Source organism: Dreissena polymorpha, chromosome 1 (genome assembly GCF_020536995.1).
Source record: "Dreissena polymorpha isolate Duluth1 chromosome 1, UMN_Dpol_1.0, whole genome shotgun sequence".
In the NCBI taxonomy this organism is placed as follows: domain Eukaryota; kingdom Metazoa; phylum Mollusca; class Bivalvia; order Myida; family Dreissenidae; genus Dreissena; species Dreissena polymorpha.
Genome location: NC_068355.1, coordinates 6,966,975 through 6,988,781, shown reverse-complemented (window position 1 = coordinate 6,988,781; position 21,807 = coordinate 6,966,975). Strand labels below are relative to the sequence as shown.

Genomic DNA, 21,807 nt, shown 5'->3' with positions numbered 1-21,807 from the left:
CCACAAGTAAATGTTATTTCCATTCTCTGACTCCAACATTCTTCATGTGAACTTAAATCATGGAAATGTTACTGAGCATTATATCTAGTCCAAGATCATGAGCCTAAACCCAGCAATACCGGTAATTGATGTCAGCAGAGTTTTGATCTAGAGACATATCTTTAATTTGAATATTTAAGCAACATTTTAACTCACCAAAGTTTGTTAGTTTTTCCTCACTGATTACACTTAATTGACTTAACAAGGATGCTGTTTGATAAATAGCCAATACTTAACTTTGACTAAAAGTGAGAAAATGGCTCAAACTTGTATGGCATAAAGTAATAATATTTTATTAATAGTGTACACTTAACATTTTACCACTTAATCTAAATGTTAATATTATGTTATTTTGTATTAAATTTACTTTTTGGTCTTGACCCGAAATTAACAAATTGACTAATTTCACATAATATAAATATGTTCAAGTTAACTAAAAGTTACATGTTTAGCACAAACTAAGAGAACAGTATTATTGTTACCAAATCTTAAAACATACAATTTTGAAACTTTGGCTCATGTATCATTAAAAGATTGATCTTGAACAGATATACTTAGTCTTATTTTTCAATTTGTCACATAACAAAGAAACAATGAGAAGATATCAGGGGCCCACTCAGACACAGAGATACGGAAGGCCACCATTCGGATGTTGAGGAGCATCATCCTTCTTACCCAGACCTTGGACTCCTTGCCTGATGACATCATGATGACAATGAAGCTGCTCTACTATGAAGATGGTATGGAGTATTTTTATGAAGTATTTTAAGTGATTATATTGAATACCATATTTCATTTCTACAAATGGACTGAGCAATAATATATTAGTTATAGTAGATCCTATCTGAATTTGTTTTATTAGAACCAAAGTTCTTTCCATGTAATACTCATTTTTAAATTTGGTTGTTTTCTGCTTTCATTAAAGATTATAATTTGCATCAATTGTTTTGCCTATTAGGGCTGCAATGAATCCAAAAAAATTGTTCGGATCCGAATCCGAATCCAAATATGGTTTCTTACTGTTTTTCGGATCCGGATCCCTCATATAAGAGAAAATTAGAAGTTTCTGTCTAAATTAAAGAAATCAATGGTATTAGAAGCATAATTTGACTAAAAAACATAGAACATTTATTAACAAAAAAAACATAACAAAGTTCTCGTTTAACATTGTAGCAATGTAAAATAAAATGAAACCTTAACAATTATTCACTTAATTTTTTTTTTGTTAACATATGCTTTTCACTGTTCATACAGTTTGATGTTTGTTTTCACAAAAATTATCATTTCAACATTGTCCGGGTCCAGGCAAGCCCTATGAGCACTGGCGAGATCTCCTGCTGTGCAGAAGATTCTCTCACTGGGCACCGAGGTTCCTTGCATCACAAGATAGCATTTAAACTTAGTAGATGATTCTTTCAAGACATTACAATTTACATGATGCAGGAACTCAATTGGACCGGTCGTCCATATAAACGGACTCCCAGAGCCTTTGATAATTTTTGCTATGGCGGCTCTGGGAGTCCATATGCACTCCTTCATAAACATGGGTGCAGTTCAGCGCAGTGAATCCGTGCGCTTCACTAAACTGACGTCGTTCGAGACAAATTGAGGAAAATAATGAATAAACTTCATAAACATGTTAAATTTACCTGAATGGCAACCTACGGATGTTAACCTTTGCATGCACCCTATAAAAACACGAGGATGTTTTAACGCACTTTTCTCGCTGATAACTGTAACTATAAGCAGCCCATTGAGCTATAAAGCGTAGAATTGAATTATTGCAACAATTGGACAGGTCGCGAAATTATGCAAAATTTACCTGAATAACATTCCAGACACACTGGATCCACTACCGTTGTTTTTAATACAATTCAGAAAGACAATAAGGATTGAAAACTTACTTATTGCCATTGTGAATTGCATTTGTAATGTGTAAATCCTCCATGATTTCGAATTAGTCTTTCTTTGTCGCAAATGACAATCTTATACAATAAAATCCGAAGGATCTCGAATGATCTGCTATTTGACTGTCACACATCAATAAATATCGACCATTATAGGTTTCTTTTATCTTTTAAATGAAACCAGTCTGTATAAAATCAATACTCGTGAAAACAGCGCTAGGTTACATACAACTATAAAAATATTCGGAACCGAAATTTCCAGGGGTGGATCCGTACCCGCGAATCTGAAGTAGGATCCGATATCATCGGATATTTCGGGTACCCGTTGCAGCCCTATTGCCTATGGTTTTAATTCAATCACTTTGTATTGCCATCATTTTTCTAGTGACACCAGAAGATTATGAGCCCCCAGGTTTTAAAGCTGCTGACAATGATAACTTTGCATTTGAAGATGAGCCGCTGTCCATTAAAGTTGGGGATGTGAACACAGTAAGTAAAAATATTATAAAACTAATGACAATGTATGCGACTAGTTCATGTTAATTGAAGCTGTTTTGGTAATTCTATATTTCTCTCTCAATGACCTTTATTTGTTTTCCAGATGGTATTAAATGAAATATCGTTTTGTTTTAGGCATATCACAGGTAATTATTTTGTTATTGTTTAATGTTGTTTCAATCCACTTAAACCTGTTATATTTATACAGTCCTTCCGAAATACCGTCGGTCCTCGGATTTTTCCGATATTAATTTTGAAAATACAGAAATTATTTTTATATTGCAGGACCTCGTTTTTCGGTAATAAACTCATGGCAAAATTTGGAATTCCATAACCTATTTTCAGAAAGTTTCAAGGCAAAAGTTAGATTTCTTCGAATTATTAATGAATACTCCAACAATGTAAAACATTGTTTCATTGGTAGCATTTTCTTAATGACATAAGGGTATATACGGTATCCTAAGATTATTGCTGCGTCGTCAAAGCACATCACTATATGAGTATATTCCGCAAAGGGAGATAATACAAATTTACAACATGTGCGCTGTGGTTCCTGTTTTATCTGATTAGTTCTTAAGCAAGCAGGGCATAAACAAAGGTCATTGTGACCTTCCTGCGAATTGCTAATATCCAATATCTGCATGCGATTTGAGTTACAATACAGTTACGTAACATCAATTAAATAAACCAAACACAGAAACAAATATATAATTAAATTATTAAGTTGCTCTCGATGGAATAAATAAAGTGAAGCTCTCAAAAGATCATTATTTGATCAAGAGGAATTAAGTTTCATTATTTGTTAGTGTAATTTATGAATACATTTATTGATATTAAATAGTATATTATAATAATAATATTAAAATATTGTTACAAAATCTAATTTTTGCCTTTCTTCATTATTTTTCTTTTTTTGGCCGGAAATGATCAGTCTGGGCCGGCAAAGGCTGCATGATTATTGGACCTCCTGGCTGGCAATAAATTATAATTTTAGGAAGGACTGGTTATATTTCGTTGTGTTAATTACTATGTTCTTGATTATAAATGGAAGATTGTTTTAATTTATGATTGATTTTTTGTAAGTGAATATATCTGCTGTTTTACATGGTTAAACAGGAATGCCTCCCTTGTTATCCCCCTCGAAAACTTTTCGGAGGGGATATAGTAATAGTCTCCGTCCGTCTTTTCTGTTCTACGTCTTTCCGACTGAAACATTGTCCAGGGCATAACTCCAAATCTATTCAATGGATTTACTTTAAACTTAGAATATAAACAGATGGCAACTAGGAGAAGTGCAGTGACCAAGAACCATAACTCTACATACCTTAGTTTTTAGCTCACCTGATTGCTCAGGCGAGCTTTTGTGACCGGTCTTTGTCCGTCGTCTGTCCGTCCGTCCGTCGTCCACATTTGGTTTGTAAACACTCTAGAGGCCACATTTCTTGTCTGATCTTCATGAAACTTGGTCAGTAGGTCAAAAATAAGAAAAAACGTGTAAACACTTTAGAAGTCACATTTTATGCCCATAAACATACTAGAGGTCACAATTTTGTTTCAGATTATGAATCTTGGTCATAATATTTAATTTTGTAAGCAAAGTTTGTAGTTTGGTAAGGGGGTCTACTCAAAATAAAGGTCACCAGGTCAAATCTTACAAAAACAAAATCACTCCGTATGCCAGAGTCTTGGTTCAATAATGATGAAACTTGACCAGGATGTTTGTCTGGACAATATCTAGGTCAAGTTTGACGTTTGGTAAAGATTGAATGAACTAACTTCTCTCAGGTGAGCGAACTAGGGCCATCTTGGCCCTCTTGTTTAATTATCTCCCCTTTTATATAATTTCAAAGTAAATTTTGTTTGGAGCTTAACTCTAAATCTTCTGAAGGGGTTTACTTGAAACTCAAAATATAAACAGATGGCAACTAGGAGAAGTGCAGTGCCCAAGAACCATAACTCTTATCTACCTTAGTTTTTTAATTATCTCCCCTTTTATATTATTTCAAAGTAAATTTTTGTCCGGAGCATAACTCTAAATTTACTGAAGGGATTTACTTGAAACTTCAAATATAAACAGATGGCATGTAGGAGAAGTGCAGTGACTAAGAACCATAACTCTGTCTACCTTAGTTTTTTTATTATTTCCCCTTTTATTTTATTTAAAGTACATTTTTGTCTGGAGCATAAGGCAATAGAAAATGAATTCCTAGATTCTCATCCCCACCCGCCCATCGAAAATAATCCTGCCCGAACGTGTTTTTTTTGAAAAAAATAATCCGTAAAAAATATCGAGCTGCAAAATACTGACGACGAAACGGCTGAATGAGTACGAAAATTGCAAAGTGCAAATCGGCAACTCAATGTCTCCGAGATGATTATTGAATTTAAACGGCGCACGAGCGTCGTCTGAAATTTAAGTGATCGAGCGAAAACAACAACAAAATGTTTTTTATTTTGAGGTGAAGAAACGGCGTTACAACAGTAAAAGATTGGTACGGGGTGTCAAAATGTGCAGAAATTTTAACTCTTGCGGACCTGTGCGATGAGTTCATTTGTGGTTCGTGTGATCAAGCCCCATCGGTGAAAGTTGACCACCCGAAAATCGTATGTGCCCTAGTCGGCAAAAATAAATTAGAATTGACACAGGTGTCACCAGGTGTTACAGTTAGTCAAGCTGTTGGCTGTCTAGGACATTTTATTTACTTTAGTATTGGGTACACCCCAAAAACTTCCCATAAATCTCCATGCATACCATGTTTTAATCAATAATATTGAGTCATACTGAAAAAATAATGTAAAGGGTTCTGTTACAGATTTGTATTTTCTTTAATACTTTGTGTAGTCAATGTTTTATTGAATGTCAGAATATGTTTAACATGATATTTAAACCAATTTTTTGTTTTTTGGTGGGCGAAAACTGGTTTGGAAATAATTATATATACATGTACTATCAACTTGTTATGCCCCCCTTCGAAGAAGAGGGGGTATATTGTTATGCACATGTCGGTTCGTCGGTCTGTCGGTCGGTCCACCAGCACCCGATAGTATAAACAGTTAAACCGGCGGTTAACCACATACCGGCTGTTAAAAGTCGGTAACATGTTAGTTACTGTTCGGTAAGCGTTTGTATAAAATTTGGTTAGTTATACCGATCGGTTAAAACCCAGTTAAAACATACCCTGCTTCCTTAGGTGGGTTAGTACAAGTTACCGAGTGGTAACTTACACAAAATGGCCGCGGCGCGCGACATCATAAAAGCTAACCATCGACGACCTTCACAATTTCGACTGAGTAAACAACAAAATTGCAGCGACTGACACTTTATTTGACTTAATTTACAGAGCAATACGATTTCCGACTTCGGACGACGAATTTAGGGCGCACAGAACGTGTTTCTTATATTATGTTATGGGTATGCCGTGTGTGATCCGATGCATCAATGGCGCCCATGTTAAAATCATTTCTCCGAGAGCGCTGCAGGGAACAACAAAAGTACAAACAAAAAACAAAACACGTTCGAACTAGTATCTTACCTTTAATAATCCTTTAAAATCCATAAAAAATCCATTTAATTCAATAATTGACGAGTTTGCATCTAGGGTCTTTGATAATTATTTTAGCATAGTTGAATAAAGACCCTTATGCCATCATATCATTATATTCAAATGAGAACTCAATAAACTTTCTTCCTCGTCACACGCTACGTCATGTACTCTCTGTACATTACTGCTGTTAAAATGAACCGGAGCAGTTTATCAAATGTGTCGTGTTCTGAGAAAAATGGGCATAATGCATGTGCTTAAAGTGTCGTCCCATATTAGCCTGTGCAGTTTGCACAGGCTAATCAGGGACGGCACTTTCCGCTTTTATGACATTTTTTTGTTAAAATGAACTCCCTTCTTAGCAAAAATCAATTTTTGGTGGAAAGTGTCGTCCCTGATTAGCCTGTGCGAACTTAACAAGCTAATCTGGGACGACACTTTACGCACATGCATTATGCCCAGTTTTCTCAGAACACGACACAAATAATAGTCGTTGGTGAACTCGGTTGCATTTGCAGATTTCTGCAAATAAAGATATATTTAAACTTGAACAATGTTTTATTTGTCTATGGTAAATTCCCTTATTGCACAAGAAAGTAAGTAAGTTTATTGTAAACATAAGCCAAATTAGAAGAATAGTCTAGCATGTTACGACGACCATGTATAATTGTTTATGTTACATCTAGCACAACTAGAAGAATAGACGTCTTTGTAAGCACTCTCTTGCAGTTTGGAAGCACCAGGGATTCCGCTAAATGATTCAAATCTCGACATCATTATCAATTTGTCCCTGGTCATTTTGATGAAATCATAGTTAAAATTTACACTTTATTATATTGTGAATTCATTTGGTAATGAATTTGAAAAAAAAAATACATGTCGCTGTTTATAAGCGTGACACTTCGCGCGAAAATTACGTCATTAGAAAATGCATTGTGGGAATGTTTTGGTTAAAGTTACCGGTGGTTAATTTCCACTATGCGCGGTTAGGTTACTTTGCGGTATATCGTGTTTATACAATCGAGTTACCTTGAAGGTTACTATACCTGAATAACCGCAAACTTACCAAGGTTTGAATGTAACCGAGCGGTAACTTTAACCAGCGTTTATACAATCAGATGCAGATGGTTTCCAGATGATAACTCAAGAACGCCTAGGCCTAGGATAATGAAACTTCATAGGTGCATTGATCATGAATGGCAGGTGACCCTATTGATTTTCAGGTCACTAGGTCAAAGGTCAAGGTCACAGTGACTCATACAGTAAAACAGTTTCCGGATGATAACTCAAGAATGCTTACGCCTAGGTTCATGAAACTTCATAGGTACATTGATCATGACTGGCAGATGACCCCTATTGATTTTCAGGTCACTAGGTCAAAGGTCAAGGTCACAGTGACTCGAAATAGTAAAATGGTTTCCGGATGATAACTCAACAATACTTACGCTTATGATCATGAAACTTCATAGGTACATTGATCATGACTCCCAGATGATCCCTATTGATTTTCAGGTCACTAGGTCAAAGGTCAAGGTCACAGTGACTCGAAAGAGTAAAATGGTTTCGAGGATGATAACTCAAGAATGCATACGCCTAGGATCATTAAACTTCATAGGTACATTGATCATGACTGGCAGATGACTCCTATTGATTTTCAGGTCACTAGGTCAAAGGTCAAGGTAACAGTGACAAAAAACGTAATCACACAATGGCTGCCACTACAACTGACAGCCCATATAGGGGGCATGCATGTTTTACAAACAGCCCTTGTTATTTTTAGCTCACCTGTCACAAAGTGACATGGTGAGCTTACGTGACCGTGGGATGTCCAGCGTCTGTTGTGCATGCGTGCGTGTGTCCGTCAACAATTTGTTTGTGTAGACAGTAGAGGTCACAGTTTTCATCCAATCTTTATGAAATTTGGTCAGAATGTTTATCTTGATGAAATCTGGGTTGGGATTGTATTTGGGTCATCTGGGGTCAAAAACTAGGTCACTAGGTCAAATAATAGAAAAACCTTGTGTAGACAAAAGAGGTCACATCATCCAATCTTTATGAAATTTGGTCAGAATGTTTATCTTGATGAAATCTGGGTTGGGATTGTATTTGGATCATCTGGGGTCATAAACTAGGTCACTAGGTTAAATAATAGAAAAACCTTGTAAAAACCTTGTGTAGACATTAGAGGTCACAGTTTTCATCCAATCTTTATGAAATTTGGTCAGACGGTTTATCTTGATAAAATCTGGGTTGGGATTGTATTTGGGTCATCTGGGGTCAAAAACTAGGTCACTAGGTCAAATAATAGAAAAACCTTGTGTAGACAATAGAGGTCACAGTTTTCATCCAATCTTTATGAAATTATGTCAGAATGTTTATCTTGATGAAATCTGGGTTGGGATTGTATTTTGGTCATCTGGGGTCAAAAACTAGGTCACTAGGTTAAATAATAAAAAAAACTTGTGTAGACAATAGAGGTCACAGTTTTCATCCAATCTTTATGAAATTTGGTAAGAATATTTATCTTGATGAAATCTGGGTTGGGATTGAATTTGGGTCATCTGGGGTCTAAAACTAGGTCACTAGGTCAAATAATAGAAAAACCTTGTGTAGACAGTAGAGGTCACAGTTTTCATCCAATCTTAATGAAATTTAGTCAGAATGTTTATCTTGATAAAATCTGGGTTGGGACTGTATTTGGGTCATCTGGGGTCAAAAACTAGGTCACTAGGTCAAATAATAGAAAAACCTTGTGTAGACAATAGAGGTCACAGTTTTCATCCAATCTTAATGAAATTTGATTAGAATGTTTATCTTGACGAAATCTGGGTTGGGATTGTATTTGGGTCATCTGGGGTCAAAAACTAGGTCACTAGGTCAAATAATAGTAAAACCTTGTGGAGACAATAGAGGTCACAGTTTTCATCCAATCTTAATGAAATTTGGTCAGAATGTTTATCTTGATGAAATCTGGGTTGGGATTGTATTTGGGTCATCTGGGGTCAAAAACTAGGTCATTAGGTCAAATAATAGAAAAACCTTGTGTAGACAATAGGGGTCATAATTTTCATCTGATCTGAATGAAATATGGTCAGAATGTTTATCCTGATAATAGCTGATTTTGAATAGTTACAGGGCTCCCGCTGCAGTTCGCCAATGGCGAAAATTTAGCCAATTCAGCAAAGGATTTTTTTCCTGACAAATGCCGTCCCAGATAATAAACTCTTTCAGCTGTAGACTGTGCTTCAATACATTGTCGTGTTATTGACCCGAAAAATTGATACGCAGTCGGTATTAACACCGATCAGAACCGGTCATCGAGACAAAGGAAAATGACTGGTGTGAAAACAAAACAATGGTGTAATCATACATCTTATTGGCTTAAAAAAACAATTACATCTGATTAAAGATTGCCGCCAATTTCAATCAATTTGAGTAAGAGCCGTTAGCGAATTATCAACTTAGTCACACAATGAACGTAAGTAAAGAAGTTGATTATTTATTTTAATTTCGAGAAGTTTGTAATGTTTGTAATGATTAAAGGCTAAATGTGTTACAATTGTTAATGACGATAGATGAACAGGTATAAAACCCTTTACATTTTCGGCGAAAGTGTCGGAAATTGCTACTGCCATTATGGCGACCATAGGCAATAAGTGTCCTTTGGACTCTTACGAATCTAATGACACGGTCTAAAAAAAAATCACATATGATAATAGTTCATTCAAAGATGTTTGGCTTTCAGAATTCAAGTGGTTAGCCTATAATACAAAATCAAAACGATGAACAGTAGACTTTCCCAATACCGGAACTCTCTCAATTCCGAACGGTCGGGCCAGTCCCGTATTTTCTCCTTCTATTTCTTTGTTCAAAAAAGTTGAATTTACAGAACTCTCAAAACCGGAAACCGAACGGATATCTCCGTAGATGTGGTCATTTTCAACGTAAAATACATTGAGTACACCGGACGGTCCGTATTCTCAAGATGCCCTGAGGAGTGAAAATTACAATACCACAGTGCGTGCGGTGTCACACATTTTGCTTGCCGAATTATCGATAATCGGATTAAACATACCATAAAGGTGTCAAGTCGTTACCGCGCTAAAGAACTCCGATTAAATTATGTAAAACAAACTGTGAATGTCTATAGTAGACGTGCGGTAAAACCAAAAAGCAATCGTTTTATTATGCCCCCCTTCGAAGAAGAGGGGGTATATTGCTTTGCTCATGTCGGTCTGTCTGTCGGTCCGTCCGTCCACCAGGTGGTTTCCGGATGATAACTCAAGAACGCTTGGGCCTAGGATCATGAAACTTCATAGGTACATTGATCATGACTCGCAGATGACCCCTATTGATTTTGAGGTCACTAGGTCAAAGGTCAAGGTCGCATTGACCCGAAATAGTAAAATGGTTTTTGGATGATAACTCAAGAACGCATATGCGGCCAACAGGGCGAACTCTGAACAATATAATTGAAGCAACTGGTCTGTAATCCTAAATCTATAATTATCAGTCCAATGAAACATCATCCTTTGAGTAAAATAAAGAAGATCAGTAAAAATATTATCAGAATATGAGATTTTTGTATATTTTGTATATTAAATATTGTGTTAATGTTTATTTTTGTTGATTAATATAAATATAAGCAGGACAGGGGAGGTAATACATTATATCTTTCTTATATACAGGGGAAACAAATGCAATAAGTTTAAATTTCATGTTTAAGTAAATAGAGGATATTTGTTCATGTCAGTGTGAGATCATTTGTTATTTTTTATGATCACATTTTATTATTACTTTGACAAAACAACACTTACCTGAATACCACAATGGATTCCACCCAAACAATACCCCACGCCCCTACCAGAATCCCTTCCCCCCCAACCTCACCCCCCATTTTTTTTTAAAACATTTTCTAATAAATTACCACACCCCACATTATACCCCCCTCTCACCCTCCCAACCCCCAATTTTTTTTTTAAACATGTAATAAATTACCACACCCCACATTATACCCCCCTCTCTCTCCCCCCTACCCCCCCTACCCCCCTCCCCCTCCCCAATTTTTTTTTTTAACATCTAATAAATTACTCACCCCAAGTTATACCCCCCTCTCACTCCCCCCCCTACCCCCCCCCTTTTCCCCCAACCCCCACCCCCCCAATTTTTTTTTAATCTAATAAATTACCACACCCCACATTATACCCCCTCTCGCCCCCCCCCCCCCCCCCCACCCCCCCCAATTTTTTTTTTTTAAACATCTTATAAATTACTAGAGTTGCGACACCTTAAGGGTTTCGCGGGATGGAATGAGTGGGGAGATCAAATCAAATTGAAAGCCGATTATTTCGACAAAAATTTGGGTACGAAAAAATATGTGGGCAGTGGGTACGAAAAAAAAATAATTTGTGTACGAAAACAAATTTGAGTATGAAAAAAAAAGGGTACGAACAAAATAAAGGTACGAAAAACTATTTGGGTACGAAAAAAATGGGTACGAATAAAAAATTAGGTACGAACAAATTTGTGTACGAAAAAAATTTGAGTACGACATATGGGTACGAAAAAATTTGGGTACGAACAAATTTGTGTACGAAGAAATAATGGGTACGAACATAATATGGGCAGGAAAAAAAACTAATTTGGTTACGAAAACAAATTAGAGTACAAAAAAATAAAGGAAACAAAAAAAAATAGGGTACGAAAACTATTTGGGTACGAAAAAAATGTGTACAAATAAAAATTTGGGTACGAAACAAATTTGGGTACTAAAAAAATGGGTACGAAAAAAATGGGTATGAAAAAAAAATTGGGTACGAACAAATTTGGGTACGAAAAAGATTGGTACGAAAAAAAAATGGGTACGAACAAATTTGGGTACGAAAAACATTTCGGTACGAAAAAAATGGGTACGAAAAAAAAATTGGGTACGAAAACAATTAGGAACAAAAAACATTGGGTACGAAAAAAATGGGTACGAAAAAAAAAAAATTGTTACGGAAAAAATTTGGTACGAACAAAAATTTAGGTACGAAAAAAATGGGTACGAAAAAAATTGGGCACGAAAAAAAAGGGGTACGAAAAAAATTGGGTACGTAAAATTTGGGTACGAAAAACATTTGGGTACGAAAATAATGGGCACGAATTTTTTTTTAGGTACGAACAAATTTGGGTACGAAAAACATTTGGGTACGACAAAAATGATTACGAAAATCGAAAAATTGGGGTATGAAAAATCTAATTTGAATTGTCTAGCCCGTCAATTGTCTCCTGGGGGTGAATTGTCTTGGGGTTGCTATTAATGCTACATGTACTTCCGGCCAAGCCACGTGTTTATAGCGATTGCGCAATAAAAAACACCACTTTTTCGTGATTTAATCAAAAACTAGATTTTTCCCAGTAATAACGAATACGCCAACAGGTATATCGCGTTATATGTACAGTTAATGAAAATTTCATAGGGCCATACATTGTAACTCTGTGAAAAATCATCTGACCAGAACCGGCTGATAATATGCATGTCTCCTCTTGGTAGTGAAGCTTCCCATTAAGTTAAATTGAATTCCAGTCATTAGTTGCTGAGAAATAGCCCGGACAAAAATTGTGCATGGACGGACAGACGAAGCGGCGACTATATGCTCCCCCCTTAAAAAATTTGGGGAGAGCATAATAAAAAAGTTGTGGCAATTTAAAGGTGGTACGCAAACTTTAAAATAGATTTATCAATTATATGCTTATTCTTAGTGAAAAAAAGGCCATAATTGTTACAAAATGCTTGATACAGTTATCTGCTTTTGTTTATACATTGGGGTCATGTTGGTTAAGAAGCAAAATACATGTATGAAAGCAATATGTCAATGAACATAGGAAATATATTCGAGGTGGTACGCAAACATTCCAATGCGCGCACTTACGCCGGGGTGAGTAGGATAGCTACACTATATATATTTCATATATAATAGTCGAGCTCAAAAGTAAATATACTATAAACAACAAGCTTACCTCAATCACAATTTTAATGCAATGCAGTTAAACAATAAAGTTACAATGATATGCCAGGGATTGAAACTAACTTTTTACTATTGTGGGCAACCATCTTTAGTATTTTGGTTGCCCAGATAAAGAATAACGAGCCCAGAAATATGAACATGTGAATATTATTATATTTTTTTAATAAAATAATAGATAATTATATACATTTGCTGACAATACACATGTTCAATGCATGATGTATTATTATGAGCCTGAATTGAATCATGTCCTATTCCTATATAATGAATGTTATTTAACTAGTATTGATCCATGGTGATCAATTGTTTTTCAATTTTTATTGCACTGAATTGTTTTAAGATTAAAAAAAAAACAAGTTTACCAACTTTTGAAATTGAGTTGCCCAGGCCAAAATCTACTTGCCCCGGGCTCATGGGAAACCACTTATTTCCATCCCTGTATGCTCTTCATTTTCTGTTCTTCCATCCCATTCTCAAAATTAATTTTAAAGCACAATATTTTTAATAACATTTGTATGAATTACTAACCATTATCACCCAAAACACAATTTTACAACGCTGTACTCGTGTCGTAGAGATTTAGTTTACTATTATCAGTGTTCTCTTTAAATACCGGCAGCCAGCGATTCTGCCGGTTACATTTACTCTTACATTTACATGACTGCTTCTTTTCCCAAATATATCAAGTAAATGTCATAAATGCTTTTGTTTTACTGCATAGTTGCCGGCCATATAACTGGTACTCAATTTTCTGGAAAACACTGAATTATGCATGAAAAACACACAATACTTAAAATCTTAGATTCGTTTTTAAAATAAATTGACACTTCCAGCTTGTCGCCATTAAAATCCAAAGATTCAAATAATTTTCCACGAGGTACGTCAACAATTGCGTAATCAAATGAATGAAAAAAAAAAGTAAAGAAAGCCGGACTTTACATAAATTCCAGGTTGATAAACACAACAAGGTAAAGGTACCTTGTAGTCGGTGAGATATAATAATAATACAGTTAGTAAGGCTCGTACCCTGGGTACGGTAAATATACTAAAACGTACCCGGGAATTTTAACACTAAATCGGTTGTTGTCGGGTATTTTGTAAAAATTAATTATGTTTACATTTATGTCAATTTTCTGTTCAATGGCATTTATATTATCAAAACTCATTGTTAAAATCAATGATGTGATTTAATTTTAAATCTTAAATTGTTTAAAGTCGCGTCATTGTATGACGTCGTCAAGTATAATATTTTCCGCGACATCGCACGCTCACTTTTTACCGTCATAGATTTTTTTTAAAGAAACATTTTTTGGTTTGCAAGGTCCCGTTAAATGGGGAACACCATATTCGGTATTTATATTATGTTTTAACAATTAATTCATGCTGTGTAATAAATATTGAATAAGATATTTCGATATTGATTGAAAATGTTTCATATGTTATTTATGAAACCTCTTATTCTAATGAGTGTATGCTATTATATTATACTTTGAAAAGCATATCTGTTGTACTATAATCTTATTATTCAAATTAAATCGTTAATTTAACAATGCTTGTCGTCAGTGTTAGTCGTAAATGCTTGTGATCATTGTCGTCAATGTTAGTCGTCAATCCTTATCGTCATTATACATGAAGGAAATAAAAGCAGAAACAGAGACGTATTCTTGATTACTTGCTTATTCCTACGGCGTCCTATCAACACTCAAACTAAAAAGCATGTTGATGCAGATTTTTTAAAAGAGAAGGTTGTTTAAGGTTAACAATATTGTTTTACGTTATCGGTAGCATGTTTAACGACATCGGATTTTTGGCGGATATACAACTCGGATACAATCTAATATTTGCGGGCATGTTTAAGTTTATTTACCGTACCCAGGGAACATGTAAGTAAAGTTAAGAGTACCCGGGGTACATGTACCGGTAAGTAGTACCCGAGCCGAGAATGACCAATCGAGCCTTCGTAAGTGATTGATGGTGTATGGGATAACATGCACTGAGGGTGTATATTTTTCATGAACAAGTCAATTGAAGGTGTTAGAGATGCATTGATCCATAACATTAAAAAGGGTAATTAACCAAGGGCTTATTAAAATTAAAACGATGATATTACATTGTACCAGCTGTTTATTGTTGAGTACTGTAAGCTTGCAATATTTTAAATAATGTAAACAACTCACATTGTTGTCAGATGTAGAAACTTTTTATACTTATTTCTGTTAAGTTGCACTGGCTGAACCAAAAGAATTATGTAGTCGTTTCTGAATAATCACGAAACAACCTACTAATGCATATGTGCTTGCCAGTTACTGAGTTTGTGCATTTCCATTCATTATATTATCGGCCTTGGCAAACAGCGTAGACCCAGATGAGACGCAGTGCGATGTCTGCTATTTCGTTACGCTGAAGATTTCCATATCCACGGGTGTTTTTGTGTCAAATGTTATGGTTTTTCAATAGATCGTATACTTATCTACTAAACAGCGAATTAGCGTTCACTTTACATCATCTATGTTATTTTGTTAATACTTTCTCGCGTTCTTTTCGAACTTGTATTGACAGCCATTGGTCGACGCCGTCTGCTATTTCCAACGATGAAGATTTCCATATCCACTGGCGTTTTTTTATGTCAAATTTTAGTGTTTTCCAATTGATCGTATACTTATCTACAAAACGGATAAGTAGCTTTCACTTTACATCGTTTGTGATGATGTTATTTTGTAAATACTTTTAAGCGTTCTTTCTGTCGAAGTCGGCCATTTTGACGTGTGTGAAAAAATACCGACATTCCCGCAATTACCAAAATCCCCATGAATCCCCGAGATCCCACGAAATCCCCATTAATATTGATTATTTATCGAAAAACTGCGTATTTTAATATAGATTGTTGCGAAATACACTGAAATAACTAATGAAACATTGTTTTTATCAAAGTTTGATTTCGGAGATTTCGGTAGGGGTATCGGTATATTTACATACCGCATTTTGTAATTCCGGTTATGTAAAACTTGCGAAACTTTTTCGTGATTTAATCAAAAACTAGATTTTTCCCAGGTATAACGCCTACGCCAACAGGTAGATCGCATTCTGGTCCATATACATGTCAAATTTCAGCAAACGTGTTCGGCCAGTTTTCAAGACTCTCAAATCGCAGTGATTTGCTCCAACTTAACGAAACTTAGCCCCCTTTATCATTCGTTCGATTGAACGTCATCAATGATGACGTCCAATACATCACTCATTCCATACCCCACCCCACATTATAAACCCCTCTCACTCCCCCCTACCCCCACCCCCTCCCCCCCAAAAAAATAATAATAAAATAACATCTTATAAATTACCATACCCCACATTATACCCCCCCTCTCACCCCCACCCCCCTACCCCCCCACCCCGCTCCCCCCCCCCCCCCCCAAAAAAAAAACATTTTTTTTAAACATTTGATAAATTAACCCACCCCACATTATACCCCGCTCTCACCCCCCCTACCCCCCCCCCCCAATTTTTCTTTTTTATAAACATCTTATAAATTACCACACCCCACATCATACCACCCCCCACCCCCCTACCCCCCCCTCCCCACCCCCCTGCCCCCCCAAAAAAAACAATTTTTTTTTTTAAACATCTTATAAATTACCCCACCCCACATTATACCCCCTCTCACTTCCCCCTACCCCCCCCCCCCCCCCCCCGGTACCCCCCCCCCCCCTGGCCCCCCCCCATTTTTTTTTTAAACATCTAATAAATAACCACACCCCACATTATACCCCCCTCTCACTCCCCCCTTGATCATGACTGGCAGATGACCCCTATTGATTTTCAGGTCACTAGGTCAAAGGTCAAGGTCACAGTTACTCGAAATAGTACAACTGTTTTCGGATGATAACTTACATAAGGTCAAAGGTCAAGGTCACAGTGACAAAAAATGTATTCACACAATGGCTGCCACTACTACTGACAGTCCATATGGGGGGCATGCATGTTTTACAAACAGCCCTTGTTAAGCTTATGATAAAAAAATTAATTACAAAATTAATGCATGCCATTTCTTGTGATCTTCTAGTGTAGTTTAAAAGTTCTTATAGCCATGTTTTTAACGCTTAAATGGTTGTTTGTTTGTTTGTCAGATAAAATTGTGAGAAATATGACCGTTAAATATCCATCCATCTGTCTGCAAATTCATTCATGGCCTTTTCTTAATTTCAAATGCATTTTCAGCATTATTAGTTTCAAATCTACAAGTCTTCTTAAATCTAAAATGTCCGGCCTCCGGCTAAATCGTATTTGTGTCGTTATTCGTCAAAATTGTCTCTGAGGTTTAATTAATTCAGAGCTTTTTATAGCGAACTCGAACACAACTCACTTGCCTATATGACAAAACGTTATGTACGTACATGTATAAAGCACCACGCTCACTTTGGGATTAATCAAAACAAGTCGGTATGGAATGTTCTTTGCTTTTAATCCGAATAAAAACACATTTTTTAAGAATGCTTTAAAGATAAACATTACATGAGTACACTTATCACATGGTACATGTAAATGTATATGGTTTGTTTTATTCTTATATGATTTTGTACACAATGCATACAATGTATATTTCGGCAATATGCATACTCTTGGTAAACCGGAACTCTCTGAAAACCGCACGATCAGGCTGGTCCCCAGACCGTCCGGTTTACAGAGAATCTACTGTATTGCAAAATATGCATACAGTTCCAAAAATCAAATTCATTCACTTTGGGTGTAGTATGTTGAAAAAAGACAACATTTGAAAACACGAAAAATCAAAAGGTAATAAAAAAGAATGACAATCAATATTAAAATGAATATACATGAACAATTTTTATATTATTAATAATATATTAAAAATAACAATAATATTTTGTTATGTTCATAATAAATATATATTGACACTTTTCAAAATGAGCTTTTTGTTTTGAAATTTAATATATTTAATTTTGTTTATTTCAGATCACAAAGAGGCCTCACAAGCTTGAAGTCTGAAAACATCAATGACAAATGCGCAGGCTGCAGCAATATCCAAAAGTGAAGCGGCTGTAGTGTCGGCTATGACTAATGTGTACTTTGCTGCACAACAAAATTACTCTCGCATCAGCGTGGGTTCCAGACCTGAACAGATTGTGTGTCTTGCGGGTAAAAAATAAAATAAAACATCTTTAAAACAAATTTGATTTGTTTTAAATTGATTGATAAAATTTGATTTTGTTAAAGTTTGCCACAAATATTGAGCAAAATATACTTGAAATCATAAATTATATTTTCAGGATGCAAATTTGTATTAATATATTTTCAGGGTGCAACCCAGCTCAATGACCTTCGAGTTGACAGCCACACGTCATATGAACACAGCTCCAGTGTGTCGGAATTTCAAAACTGTATGGCAGATGTTCTGAGGAGTGATCTTCTCCAGAAGATACAGACATCATGCAAGTACAGTATCATGATCGATGAGAGTACAGACATTTCAGTGAAGCAAAATTTAGTGACCTATGTTAGACTTTTGGAAACTGATGAGTTTGGAATGGCTGAACTTCAAAGAGCAAATGCATAGAGCATAATATATGAGAATGTAGTTCATTTGCTTGGTAGAAAGGGAATTGACATTCAACATCTCTCAGAAATTCTATTAAAATTGAAAACTTGGAGAACTTGTTGATTTTGTCCATAGACAGCCCACCAATGGAAAAGTTTTATTTCAAACGTGCTTTCAAGATTTGGGCTGGATTGAAGTTGAGGCGGATTATGGCCTTCTGCTAAAATGTATGTTCAGGATATCATGTGCTCATGTAATGTAAATTTATAATGTGCTTATTTTATGAACATGTGCTTGAGTTATGATGTGTGTATATCTATAAATGTTTTGTTGTACTGTTGTTGTTTTTTCGTTATGCACACATGATGTGGATTATGGCCTTCTGCTAAAACGTATGTTCAGGATATCATGTGCTCATGTAATGTAAATTTATCATATGCTATTTTATGAACATGTGCTTGAGTTATGATGTATGTACTTCTATTAATGGTTTGTTGTAAACTGTTTATTTTTGTTATGCACTCATGATGATTATAGTAATAAACATATTAAAGCTTCGTTTTGTAGTTTCTTCTTTTACACCCCTTAGCCTAGACTTACAACAGGTGGTTCCTAATGCTTTGCTAAAACTTTGGCTACAGTTTCTAAAATTTGGCTACAAAAAATTACATTTGGCTAAAATGTTGGCTATAGAAATTTTTGGGCCAGGGGAGCCCTGATCGTTTATGGGTCATCTGAGGTCAAAAATTAGGTCACCGGGCCAATGCTAGTAAAATCTTGTGTAGATGAAAGAGGTCACAGTTTTCATCACGTCTTAATGAAATTTTGTCGGAATGTATTAATTAATGACATCTGGCTTGGGATTGTATATGTATAGAGTTTATGTTTGTTTGGCAAGGTGAGTAAGGTGAGCGATTCAGGACCATCATGGCCCTCTTGTTTTATTTTATTTATTTATAATTTTAAATGATCTTTAATTTAATTTCATAGTAAATATTTTAGCTTTTCAATTTTAATATCTCCCTTTATCTAATTTTACAATAATATTTTAATGTGAATACTGAAATATTCACCGTAAAATGAATAGATGAGTTTAAGGAAAAATACAGTGATCAAGAACAGTAACTGTTTATAGTCTTCTTTTTAGCTCACCTGAGCACAATGTGCTCATGGTGAGCTTTTGTGATTGCTTTTTGTCCGTTGTCCGTTGTCTGGCGTCAACATTTGCCTTGTTAACTCTATAGAGGCCACATTTATTGTCCAATCTTCATGAAATTTGGTCAGAAGATTGGTTTCAATGATATCTTGGATGAGTTTGTAAATGGTTACGTTTGCTTGAAAAACATGGCTGCCAAGGGGCGGGGCATTTTTCCTTATATGGCTATATATGGCTATAGTAAAATCTTGTTAACACTCTAGAGGCCACATTTATTGTCTGATCTTCATAAAACTTGGTCAGAAGATTCATCCCAATAATATCTTGGATGAGTACGAAAATGATGCTGGTTGGTTGAAAAACATGGCCGCCAGGGGCAGGGTTCGCACAGACCTTGAAAAGTGCTTTAAAATCAAGGTTTATCTTGAAAAGTGCTTAAAAACGATATGGAGTGCTTAAAAGTGCTTATTTTCAACCATAGCCTTGAAAAGTGCTTATAAAGTGCTTGAATTTGGCTGGAAAAGTGCTTGAAAAAAAGGATAAAAATATTTGATTTCCGTGAGTCTGAAGTCGTAGTTTTTTTCACGATTTATGACGGTTTCGATCTATTCATACGGGCAGGTACTTGATCGGTACGGGTTGGTACGGGTTTTAGAACGTAAGGGAGGCAACTACTACTAATCTTCCGCCAATTGGTCTACTTCGTTTTTTTTGTAAGCATTATGCCATTACGGTGCTGACAAGTTGAAATATGTCAGCGAATAAGTGCATTTTTCAGAAAGGGTGGCTTTTGAAGTACCCTTGGGTTGTTGACAATGCCGATTCTTAAGTCAAAGCATATTGTAAAGAACGCAGAACAGGTATATAGATCGACAGTATGGGGGAATCGGCGTTGAAAAGCCACCTAAAATGCAGTTTGTCTGTGAAGCAAATTCATTCCGTTATCCCAGTGTGACCCAAATCGACGATGTAACGGTTACATGTAGCAATATTTAGCAAATAATGAAAGAAATAATGAAATGTTTAATAGTACAAAATAATAATTTTAAACTCTGCTGTATTACTTTGAAATGGTTCCAAGACAATAATCATCCATTTAATCAATACAAATAGAACGTCGTCAAATTTAGGTGTCGTCGAATTTGGGTTGCGGTAGGATAACCTAATTCATTCAGACGTACTATCAACTTGCCAATAGAGAATCACATGCCAAAAAACGTTAAATATTTCCGTTAAAATTGTGGTCTTTTTGCTTTTGTGTATATATGACAAGATGTAAAAATAAATGCTATTATATCATTTTTCTGTATTATTATTTTGCAGCAGTACACTTCTGAATTTTTGCAAAAATGACCAATGAAAGTACGACAATGAAAAAATATCATATGATCACAAAAACTAAAAAATAAACAGTTTATAACGCTGTCATTTAACCATATTTCAGTTTTAAAAAGGTTTCATTTAAAATAAATAAACATTACCTATAATGAAATGATGTACACAAAATCACTCACTATCGCCAATAAAGGATCACAGTTTACAGCATTATCTCCCCTGTCAAATCAACAGTTGGAGCATCTTTTCAAAAATTTGTAAAATTGTACATTTATCCAAGGGACACACTATGCAACAATTGTTTTTGATTTGATTATACTTTTTCATGAAATACACGAGAGTGACCCCCTATTGGCGAGTTGACTGTACTGCAAAAGACTAAAGACAAAAAAGTTGCACTTGACTCATTGCCAAATAAATTAGATGATACTGTGAAGAAACTGCAATCTGTTTAAATGAGTGCAGACTCTCAGTCTGAACATATACAGTACACTATTGCATCTATAACAGATTTTACATGTACATGTGTACCTGCTGTAGAAAATTACTTAATAAGTATAATTTTTACAAGCCTCAATTAATACATGGCATTTTATATTGCCGTTGCAAGATTCTGTACATTTGTAGTTTTCTATTTTTACTTCAGAATTAATTTGTATCAGATGCATAATTGTCTTTAACATTTTGTAGCAGCTATATTATACCACTGGAATATCTGTTATGAACATTTAGAATACATAATGATATTCAATACAAATAACAGGTA

General features: G+C 35.4%; 1 protein-coding gene across 1 annotated transcript in view; it reads left to right on the top strand.

The window, feature by feature from the left end:
• Nucleotides 1-21,807, top strand: part of LOC127864923 (uncharacterized) — a 97,925-nt gene that overhangs the window by 33,079 nt on the left and 43,039 nt on the right. The window contains exons 8-10 of the mRNA XM_052404814.1: nt 628-779; nt 2,332-2,435; nt 18,311-18,447. Of these exons, the coding sequence (XP_052260774.1) occupies nt 628-779; nt 2,332-2,435; nt 18,311-18,447 (393 nt within the window). The remainder of the gene's footprint in view (nt 1-627; nt 780-2,331; nt 2,436-18,310; nt 18,448-21,807) is intronic.